General features: G+C 40.3%; 1 protein-coding gene across 7 annotated transcripts in view; it reads left to right on the top strand.

Annotated features, from left to right (window-relative positions):
* LOC138769231 (voltage-gated potassium channel KCNC1-like) overlaps positions 1-11,893 on the top strand; it is a 67,729-nt gene extending 55,836 nt beyond the window's left edge. For 4 of the 7 annotated variants that reach the window (XM_069947564.1, XM_069947562.1, XM_069947558.1 and 1 more), the window contains one exon: positions 11,681-11,893. In XM_069947564.1, coding sequence (XP_069803665.1) covers positions 11,681-11,817 — 137 coding nt within the window. In that variant the 3' untranslated portion in view covers positions 11,818-11,893. Of the gene's footprint in view, positions 1-819; positions 951-2,088; positions 2,215-4,194; positions 4,201-5,960; positions 5,967-11,680 lie in introns of all 7 variants that reach the window. The other 3 variants (XM_069947563.1, XM_069947559.1, XM_069947560.1) reach the window with 3 other exon arrangements.
* The last annotated feature ends 299 nt before the right edge of the window (positions 11,894-12,192 follow it).

Genomic DNA, 12,192 nt, shown 5'->3' with positions numbered 1-12,192 from the left:
ATTAGTATCCCCTTCCTTACCTACACCTATAGGTATAGGATTGATATACCTATAGGTAAATCCAGCCCAGCACCAGCTGATATTATGGAATTGGCCTAACCCAGTATGTATGACTAAACTACCACTCCCCCTAACAACCTTTGAACCCAATGGATGTTCTTCAGCAAATACTGTTCTAAAGCAGATTAACAGTCTTTATACACAGGTAAATGAGTCCTATAATTCCTTACTCATCATTAGCAGAGTTTAAATGAAGTCAAATACCCATGTCCTCCCAGTACACACCATTTGCACTCTATAGTTTATGGTAGCCTGTATTCTATAAATTGGCTGCTGGAAGGGCTGCTGTATGTAGTACATGTCTGTCAGTGTGCATGTATTTATGTGCCTATGCATACTGTAGCTATTGTTTTGTTAAATTGAAATGGACTTTTGGACTTTTCTGTATTACACAGGCCCCTTATGAAGTAAGGAAGAAGATGGTGCCTGTTTTATGTATTGTGTTATCACATAAGGATTACCCAAAGGGAATTACTGGGAGTTTTCCCATCCCCTGTGGGTACACATCAGCTTAAGCAACACCAATCACTTTATTCATACACCACACCAAAATATTCATATTATTGCCCACGTTGGTGTTAATGTTTCCATAACCTCTAAATAAACTTGGTATTAGCCCCAAAGTAGATACCATTGTCAAAATTCAGACAGATAGAGAGCTAGATAGGATAATACCCCCTTTAGGGGCAGGTTCACACTGCCACACCCTTAACCAGACTTGATTCTTGTTTGCTCCCATCTTTTTTCCATGATCCTTAGGTTGATTCCCCAAACCCTTATTTGCTAACTTCTGGTCAGTGTAGAGGGCATCCTTGAACAACAAGTTCTCACCACCCAATAAAATAATGGATGAGTCCAACATGAGCTGCCTGAATGATACATACAACCCTGTAAGTATATATAAAAAATATATATCTTTAAGATAGTGTTCTCGATTTCCCCCCGTGTTGTATCATCATAATAGACAAGGAGCTTGATGGGACAACCAGAGTTGGCTAGTGACCGTTTACATTATCTCATGAAACATAGTGCACCAATGGGATAATATTACTTGAAACAGCCTTTTCACAAGGAAATCTGGTCATAAGGGAATTCCTTCTTTACTGGAAATGCTAACATTTACTAATATCATAGGACTATTATAACTAGTTATCGATTAATGTAGCTTACATTAAAATTCCCATTTACTTTCAGCCATAATTATAAGCATTATACATTATAGTTTAGCGTGTATTGCACAGCAAATGAGTATTGAAGGACTTTTTCAGTAGAACAGGCTATCAATGTATGATTCATGGGGGACCCACCCCTAAAAGCCCCACCGCTCAGCAGAACCATAGCTGGACCGCCACTGTAGTGCCTGGTCAGAGTTACGTCCATACATGTGGGGCTATGTCTGGTACTGCAGCTTAGCCCCTTAAAGGGAACAAGACTGTGTGTCATACTGTAGCTACATCTTCAGAGTCACAGTCATATAGACAACTCTTTGCTGGGTACAGCAGTGAAGGAACCATGGATGACCAGCTGGAGTACGACACAATGTTCTTCTGATCGGTGTAAGAATCACAGGGGTGGAACCCCAATGATCATACATTGTGATGTTCTCTAAAGATAGGCCACCATTGTCATATACTAGAAACCCTTTTAATGGTCAGTAGAATTTCAGTCATCCCTTTGGAGGTCCTACAAGTTCTACGTTGATCTGAGATTGTTGACTTGACGTAAAGCTTTGGGGCCTTCTGCCACCTATTTGCCATCATGTTTTGGGATATTAGCAGGTCGTTACCAAGTCTAAGACAGCTGCTCTAGTCTGTATATTGTAATGTCATGTTTTTTTTATAAAAGGTGTGATCTCCTGTATCATACAGTGTGTAAGGTCTACTACAGAGGCCGACACACCTGCTGGGAGTATGGGGGCAGTGCATCTCGATAAAACCATCTACATTTAAACATATCTTTTTTTTTTGTTTGTTTATTTTCATTGCCATCCATGTTTCATTGTCATTGCCTGCGCCCTTCGCTCTTCAGCTGTCAACGCCTGCACTCCATCACCTCAGCACGACGACTGGTACAAACAAGACGTTGATCTCCTGCATGACCTCAATGCCAATGCAGCCACATGGATCAAGCAGTAGGATGCATGATGCCTTAGGGGTGAGTAGCATGAAAGGGGAGTCCCTTTTCTCACCCTCATTAACTACAAACCTTGCTCATTTTTGTTTGCAATGCACCAAGTAATCCTACTCATAAGCTCCAGATCCATATTTATGGTGATTTTTGTCTTGGCTAGAAATGCCTAAGCTTTCTAAGATACCATATGTACAATGTGCCACCAGCCAAGTATGGATCCTACTTCATTTTACTCACATTTCATTTACTAAATTCAGGTTATCAAATGATCTGATACCCAAAGGCTACACATCAAAATGCATGTTGAACTGTCTTGGAAGTATCAACCAAGCCTTTGGATGCAATCTGACTCGTTCAGATCATTCCTTAATAACCCTCACTATTGGCAGGTGGTAGGAGGAAGCAGATGCAGTGCTGCACCATCTGTCTTCTTGATTCAAGTTACCATCACACAATGGCCAAGTCACCATTCGATAATATCTAAACAAAGCTCATTTGATGTCATCGACAAGCTGTACCTGGCATCTGCTGGAGATCAGCACTTAAATCTCAGATAAAATAAAATAATTGTAGTGTATATGTCTAATGGGTGGACCTAACAGACAACCATGTTGTCGTCAAGGTAAGGAAAATAAATCTTATGCCAGAATATGAGAGCACTATAAAAAATATTAGAGTTGATCCATTCTCTTGTGCTTACAACAGGAGGGATTGTGTTGCACAGAATTAGTCAGCGTTCTAAAGGTGGCCATATAGCCGAAAGATCATCCGCCAATCAGTTATCTCTTTTGCAAGTGGCATGTCTTTCCATAGACAGGAACATTCAGATGGGCGGTCCTGTGTTCTCTATGGGGAGCGGGTTAACAGCAACCAGACAATAATGACTTATCTTTCCCTGAACAAAGGGGTTGGGCAGTGATTTTCCATCATGCCTGACCCTTATCCCCACCAATATCATCTGTTGGTAGGGATGGTCCGAACCTGCTTCGGGTTGGGTTCGTACGAACCCGAACCCTCGGAAATGATTCCCGCTGTCTGCCCTCTCCGTGTACAGGGTGGATACATAACCATAGGCTGTATCCCAGTTTTCCAGGCGGTCCTCCCTCTGTATCCACCCGCTGCACGGAGCGGGCAGACAGCGGGAATTTGATGCCGAGCGTTCGGGTTCATACGAACTCGAACCTCGGCAGATTCGGACCATCCCTATCTGTCGGTGTTCGTTAGGAACAGTCAGGTATGGGCAAAAGTCTAAAGTGTATGGGGATCTTTACAACCACCCATACACAGTACATCCCTGTTTATGGATTGCACTGTTTTAGACCTGGGAGTTTTCAGACACCCTCAGGTATCTATTCTGGGCAGATTGGTTCGCTTTACCTAAATTTAGGGGTCTGATTACTGGCACCCCAGCTGATCAGCTTATTGAAGAGGCTGAAACCCCTGCAGGAAGATTCATTTCCAATAAAAGGGCCAGTAATCAACTGACAAACAAAAAAACCACTTGTTTGTCTTCTAATTGAAGCTTTTGTACAGGCATTAAAATCACAGTTATCAGTCACAGATCGCCCCATGTACTCGAAGGATGTGCATCCGAAAAATATAATATCAAAGGGTCGCACAAACAATCTAGAGATCATTCAGGTGGCCCTGCCTGCAATGAATGAAGTATATGGGTAGGCATTATAGGGATCTGCTCCGAGCTTGTCTGTAAAACAAGTTTTTAATCCTTTTTGTATGAGAAGGGGTCTTGTATTATAGTAGCCTAATATGTTCTAGTTGGCCACTGGTTAAGAACATTGTGCCTTCTCCATTTGCTTGACTTCATCATCATTTCACAAAAAACTTCAGCTCTGGTTAGATAATACCAAGCGTTTAGAGCTTTTACTAATTTCCCCCCATTATTTAATATAAGCAAAGGAACAAAACATATAAATCAGATTTAGTTAGAACTAAAGTCTTACACAGCGGTACTCCATACCTAGCTATACAAGAGCAATCAGCCAGCTGCTGGTATAAAATCACATAAAACACAACGCCTGCAGTCGCCTGAAATTCTGAAGCAAGGTTTCAACCATCTGACAACAGGAAAATCTGATTTATACCTCTTACCATGTTATCATATTCAATAAAAAGCCAATTCTTATATGATGTATGAAACATTTGATACTATATAATAACAACAATACTATATCATATATTTTAATATAATAAAATATATCAAATATAATGTCATATAATTTTACATAATAATAATATATAAAGATTGTATATCGAGAGTATACCAAAGTAACATCTAGGAACGAAGTAGAGTTGTATTGCAGGGGTTGTATAGGGGTTAGGAAAGCGCCACTCTTGTTCGTGGGATGTCTAAGGTATTACAGCTCAGCTGTTGTCAAGTTAATTCGGAGGTGCAATACTTAAAAGAGCCCACAGACAACACTGGCACCGTTTCTCCAACCACTTTAAAGGTAACTTGTCATATTAAAAATGTAATGTGAGCTGCTTATAGCATGTTATAGAGCAGGAGGCGCTGGCAGATTGATATATAGTTATGTTAAAAATATACAGTCAAACTTGTCATTTATTCATTTAGGCTATGTTCACACTTCGTGAGAGACCGGATGTTCCGTGACTCCGGGAGGATCCGGGCAGAGACCAGCCGTTCCGTGACCCGGCCGGGGTCACGGAACATCCGGTCTCTCACGAAGTGTGAACATAGCCTAAATGAATAACTTAAGTGCGATCTACCCGGCCGCATCAGCGCGCGCCCGCATCAAAGCTTCCCACAGCGCAAAATGAAGCGAGCGTTCGGAGCCGCTCGCTTCATTGAGTGAACTGACAGGGTTTCCTACTGCCGCAATTCATTGAATTACGGCCGCAGAAAACTGACATGTCAGTTATTTGCGGCCCTGCAAGATCCCGGCCGCAGCGCATACGATGTGTGTACTCTCCGACCGGGATCCCATAGAAGCAGAGGCAGTGTTCCACAACGTGAAAAGTACTGCCATTGTTGCCGATGGCAACAACGGCCGTAGTTTTACGTAGTGTGAACATAGCCTTAAAGTAATTCTGAATTTAGGAGTCTAATAAGTGGTGCTAATCAGTAATTAGAAGCCTCCCGCTTTACAGTAAGTGTACATACAGAGATTATCACTAACATACTATTAATCACTAATTAGGACCGCCCCCCTGGACTCTACCACTCAAAATTAGTCAAGATTTAAATGAATAAATTACAAGTTGTGTTGAGGCTTTCCCCACCGAACAATGTATCTATCATCTCAGCTCATTTTGCTCTATAAAATGATGATGTAAGGTGAGACTGCATGGTTAATGTGACCTTAAGTCACCGTGAAGATCTTTCCTGGGTCATTATAATTAAACTGAAATCTAATAATAAATCTAATAATAAAAAGCTTAAAGAAGTAAAAAAACAAACGTAAAGAAAAACGTAAAGAACAAGACTTCTGAAATTTCCCCATGTATGAGCAGATGACTTTCTTTATGGGAACTAACAGAACTAGACAGACGTGCAGTGATGGCCAGCAATGACAGAACTGATCATCCAGGGTAATGGCAGCCCCACCATATTGTCAAAGGACAATGTATACTCCCAGGGTAAGCCTAGTCTCCCACATTTGACTTAAAGGACAATGTAAACTCTAGTTGTGTGTAGCCAACGTGGTCCCTCAGAATCTGCATTCCCGATTCTGATCCACACCAGGGTTAATAATATGCATTGGCACCAAAGCAAAGTATTAAAGACCAAGCTTCTGGTCATTCCAAGTTCATTACAACTGTTAGTTAAAGGATGACTAAGGTCTAGAAGTATTTTTTCTCAACCCATTCTGTTCCAGTATATTCCTTTTGAATATTAAAATGAGCTTCCATGGTAAAAGGTAGAGATGAGCGCAACTTGAGCATGTCCAAGCCTGAACATTCAGAATTTGAATACAGATGGCTGAAGAAGTTGGATGCAGCACTAGGGAGTCCTGAGAAAACATGGATACAGCCTATAGCCTATGACCGTATCCATGTTTTCCCAGACTCCCTAGGGCTGCATACAAGTTTTTCAGTCACCGGTAATCGAACGCCGAATGACTGATCGAGTTGTGCTCATCTCTAGTAACAGGACGTGATTCCAAGAACAGACTGCTATTGAGCCTCTTTAGACCATCCAAGGGAATCTAAAAAAGTAGAGAAAAACATTTTAACTGGTTTTCTGCCTGTGACTTGGCCAATGCAATAAGAGAGTTACTTATATAGCATAAACACCACGTTATTAAATACGTTCCCTAAGTTCCCTTCTGACATGGGCCTGTCTCATGGCCAACAGTATATTTACCTGCATCCTGAGATCTCAGTTTATCCGTATGTCCCCTCCAGCGCATGACAACATTAGCAGCTATGATCTATCCCATTCCCTATGTAAAGAAATACATAATCCCAATTGGCAGGTATATCATGATGCTGGTGCATGCAGGCCCTATGGGTGTTATTAACTAAAAGAGTCAGACAGGGTGAGCCTGTAAAATCTCCCAATTTCAAAATGTGGACTAGAAATTCTGCCTGAACCAGCAGGGGACGGATATTATAATTTGTAAATTTAAAGTTTGCATTCCCTTGAATATTGGTACAGCCCACAAAATGGCTGCTTTCACTAAATTGAAATGTTTCCTCTTAAAGGGGTTTTCCAAGATTAGAAAAAAAACATGGCTCCTTTCTTTCAGGAATGGCACCACACCCACCCATGTTGCAGTTCACGTGAACAGGCGTGATGCAGTTTCTGGAAGAAATTAAAGCTTTTTTAGTCTTATATGACTCCTCCAACACCTTACTTAAGAAGTGAACTAAAACAAACAAAATTAAAAATTTTAGCGATAACCGTAAACTATTTTGCTTTCTCACCTAATTTTTTAAAACTTAAAATTCTGATATTGAGCTCCTTTTTTTTTTCTTTTTGTTTATGTGTGTACGTGTGTGTGTGTTTTATTTTGTTCCCTCTTAGCTCTAGTAAAACCTTGAAGCTGATTTATTCAGTGCCGACTTTTGAGGCAAGTCAGGTCCAATGATTCCAGTACCAATGTTGTAAATAATTCTTGCTTATAGCGGTGTGGTGCCCACTGTTGTTAGTGTATTGTAAGTGTAGTGGGTAAGGTTGGCGGAGATGTCATTACTGTGAGAATTGTGCTTTCTTTCTGTGCTGAACATCCACCTAATATCACGGGTCGTGACCAACAAATAGCAGAATCTAATGCAACCACTGCCGAGCCCTGTTTAGACATATGCTCTGTATGGACACACACAATGCAAAAGACAGCTACATAGGATCAAAATCTAACTATCATATTGGATCACTGAGATTTAACACAAGCAAAAAAGCACTGGAACTCTTGGCAGGAGAAAGTTGCATGTGTCCACAGTAAAGTGATCAAGATCCATCAACCTCGATTACTCCCCCGCTGCTGGGTCCATGTCCTGTTTGACTGTGTGTATGAATTTGTTAGCTGTCTCGGCCAGTTTGCTGCATGCCTGCTTACACTCCATGCTTTATAATGGCTATTGAGGTAGCGCTAAGCAAATGTATCACTGACTCCACTGGCTATCTTCTGCTAACTATGAAGGTGGTCATTTATGTGAGCTGAACCAATATTCATAAGAATATAGTCTACGGGAGGATGTACGTGAACAGAACAAAACATGGATTTTTTTTTTTTTTCTAGTCTGGTCGATTGTATCTAGCCTTGCAGCTCAGCTCCTTCACTTGAGCGTCTGTTCCTAGAAGAAAGCAACCATGTTTTTTCAATCACACACATCTCATTTAAGCAAACCCCTTTGGGAAAACCATCTAGATGCTAATGGAACAATTGAATATCCATCAAGGAGTAATCTTGAGCAATGAAGGTGACTAAATTATATGGAACTGGTTTGCTAAGATAGTTATTATGACTTTTATTATTAAGAAGCTGAAAGCAAGTGTTAAATTCCCCTACAGTGCCTCCACAGGACATAGGAAGCATTACACAGAACCCATTTAAACCACAGAGATTATATATATTTAAATAAGCGCTGCGGAATCTGTTGGCGCTATACAAATAAATAAATATATATATATATATATATATATATATATATATATATATAAAAAATATATATATATATATATAGATATATAGATATAGATAGATGGTCTTTACACCTCCTTTCCTCTTAGCTTTATAGATGGCTCTCAAAGGAGAGGTCCTCCCCCCTATTCCATCAAACTTTATTAAGAAGGGTCCTGAAAGGAGGAGCCTCTAATTTCTGTTTTGAATTGGAGCGCAATTCTTTCAAGCCAAACTTTTTAGGAGATGAAGTTTACATGTGACTGGGTGATGGATGACAATTCTCCAAAGCCCCCATGAACTTTTTTGACTTTAAGGAACTTAAAATCCCTTACAAAGAACAGTCATGCCCGAATGGCACCTCCATAGTAGTGTAGTCAGGGTGAATGATATTCTTTAGCATTGGGTAGTGGCACTAGCAGTGCTCCTTATTCTTATAGTTTTTGATGTCCCTAAAAAGGGTCCAGGATGATTCCTAACCCCAAATAGGACATATATCTCAAAGGAAAAAATAGGACCTCATCACGGTAACGTGGGAATGTCAGAGAGTACCAGGTATATTTTGGGGTCAATAGAATTAGAGTAGGAGCTCAGGTGACTCAAAGCCCATCTGTTAGGCCGCATGATTGGTGTTGAGTGGATGTGTCAAACTATTCAGGTTCAGCAATATTCTCCGAACCAAACGGATGGCAATTAATTCCCTGTGGCTGCAGAAGTTGGAGTTCCTGGACTCCCTAGGGCGGCACCCAACTTCTGAAGCCACAGGGAGTCTGCCACAGGCTTGGGTTCAGAGAACGTTGCCAGACCCGAACAATTTGACAGGTCCACTCAATCCAATCAATCCTGATCATACCCACCCAAAGACACAATGTTAACAACTTAGTAGCCTGCTACTAAGAATACATTGCCTTACAGAACTCCATATATTGTAAGACTGACTTATAGGGACCTCCGTGTTGTTCTCTGCAGGCTCTGTGTGCAAGGTCATGTGCTTAAACCCTTACTAAACTTGGCAAATACAATTATCTTAGCAAATCAACTCCATTTAATCCACCTGATGACAGGGCAGTGGTCTCCAAGCTGTTGTTTCCAGCTGTTGCAAAACTAACGCCAAGTGTAAGTTGAAGTCTCCCAACAGCTAAACAACCACAGGTTGGAGGTCACATCTAAGGGGCAATGTGATTCTAAGAGAAACACCTGAAAACCTGAATTTAAACAAAATACAACCACTAAACTGAAAAATAGTATTATATGTTACATAGTATTACATTTTACATAAAGGTCTTTAAAGAAAAAAATACGTTTTTAGGATTGACATGTTTATTTTTCCTGCGGAGCATGTCTGAAAGCTTATGTAAGAATTTTTGCTGTCCATATCAACCAATTAGATTTAAAAGAAAAATCTCTTGAATTACTTTTTATCTGACTGGCTTCTATAGGCCACAATCTCCTGTATAGCGGTCTGCATCGGCTTTCAGTATGTCACCCAGATGATCTTATTTATGGGAAATGGTCACATTGTAACTTGCTTGTGTCGCTACCTTAAATGTTTGTGCTTGGAGCTGTGTTTGTAATTTGACAATAAGGTGTCTGCCCAGAAGCATTACAGCCTAATACATGTCCCATCATATGTGGAAAAAAGGTTATCATATACTCTGTGTATTAAGACTATTGCTTTAAATTTAATAGAATATGATGGCAGGTAGAAATTCAACGGGTACTAAAATAATCCTAGAATAATCATTATAGAGAATCCAATCATGTCTGTAACAATTTTAAGATAAGGCCACACAATGAAAAGTTACTACATGTTCCGTTAACCAGTGCCCCCACCACCAGCCAATATCCCCACCACCATCAACAGTGGAGCTAAAATCTTAATACATGTAGAATCTGCTGCAATTCCATTCCTGGGATTATTTCTAGGGATTACTAGGTGACTAGGTTACTTTTTTTTTATATTGCCACCCCCACCCCCCATATACTTGCAATAATCCCTTTCTAGACGTCATCTTTCTGGTGCTTAAATGCCATTCAGATCCCGCTAGTGCCTACGTCACATTTCTTTCCTCATGGCTTCCCTCTTCCCCTATTGCTTTTGAAGACAGTGTCTGCAATGCATCTCTTTGAGAGTGTTCTCATAATGATTCATTGAAGACTTTGACTTCCGGCCTCCTTAGATGTGGGACATTCAGAGAGGAGGGCACCAATGGGATTTGAACAGCGCCGTAGCACTGGAATTACACAGAAAGCTTTCTCAATTCACCATCATGTCTGGGACAGACCCATATTATTTTTCCAACTGTTAAAAGCAAAAATTTGTGGATAGATTATTTACTGTCCCGGAATATCAAGGGTGGTTAGAACTAGAGATGATCGAACAGTAGAAAATCTTAGGTTCTATAGAGCTTAGGTTGTATAGAACCAGGGTACTGCCTGGAATTAAGGGATATAGCCTATTACCTAGGCTGAATCCCGGAATTCCAGGCGGTACCCGGGCTGTCTCCTCCTTCCCCACGGATCGGGAAGTCATCGGGAATCAAATGCGGAAGGTTTGACAAGATTCGGGTTCTATAGAACCTAAGATTTTCCACTGTTCGATCATCTCTAGTTAGAACCAGTAGTGTCTAACTAGGTCTAGTCTGCCTTTAAGACTTAGGTTTGTGATACACAAAAAAGAAGACAGTGGCCTATAGGAACTGTGGGGTCCTGAAGAAAATACTGGAGCTTAGGAACCATAGACTGGAAGTGGGTGAACTAGGGGCTAGATCAATGAAAAAGTTCTTCAGTTGAGACATTTGTAAAGGTCTCCATAGGGTGTCCAATGTCCTATTAATGCAACGTGTCTCTATGCTCATATTCTCAGAGCTTGGGGCACCCTAAGTGGTCCCTAATAACAATATTAGTTTCATATTATGTATCTATTAGCTCCTGCTTCTTTTCTCAGTCATGATATGGGATAAACAGGCCATAGAATTGTTTAGTCTAAGTTTCCCGATAGGAGGCATATATGTACCCTACTAACTGGACAGACTGCCAAGAATACAATATCAGTTCTGGAGAAAAATTTAGATTGTACTCTAGGATATTGTAAGAATAAATATGTAGAACACTGATCGGCGGTGGCTTGAATGGCTATGGGGCTTGTGGTACCATGGTCTTCCTAAGATGTTGATTCCCAAGCTAGAGTAATAAATAAACATTAAAAAATGTAATAATGTGATCTGAATATAACAATGGGCATATACAAGGCTTGTTTTATTTCTGGGTAGCCACAATTCTAGCTTTTATTGTATGAAGTTTCCCTGTCCATGATTCTGGGCAAAATAAGTTGTGCTTCATAATCTTTTTTTTTTTTCTTTTTTATTTATCTCATGGATATCAAGGTTATGAAAAATCCCGGAGTCTAAACAGCATAGCTGGCATGAGTGGAAATACGCTCAGACTGTCTCCTATCTCTACCCCATTTGGGTCACCATCGGCAGTGAGACGCCCACGGTCTCCCATTCCCTCCATCTTATAGCATGGACTCAATCAACTCATAAGGGGAACCTTAAATAGTAATAACTACAAAAAAAACAAAAAAACATCAACACTGGCAAAAGAACAAAAAAAAATAAGACAGAGACTTTAACAAATTTTGTTATTTTTTAAGAGGATGATGAAAATATAGATTATATGCAGATATATTTAAATCAAGTTTGGCTTTTAATATAAGAAAAAAAAGAAAAAAAAAACATTTTGCACTTTGCTGAGGAATATATATGTATAAAAAAAAAGACTTTTACATGACTCCCCCTACCGAATCAAATAGCTGTGCTCCAGGAAGACGCTGTTGTGGAGTAAGAAATGCTCTTCCACTACGGAGACACAAGCCAAAGGAAGTTTCTTTAGGGCG

This window comes from Dendropsophus ebraccatus, chromosome 12, assembly GCF_027789765.1.
Source record: "Dendropsophus ebraccatus isolate aDenEbr1 chromosome 12, aDenEbr1.pat, whole genome shotgun sequence".
Lineage (NCBI taxonomy): Eukaryota > Metazoa > Chordata > Amphibia > Anura > Hylidae > Dendropsophus > Dendropsophus ebraccatus.
The sequence above is the reverse complement of the archived record's forward strand: the minus strand, read 5'-3'. Positions and strand labels throughout refer to the sequence as shown.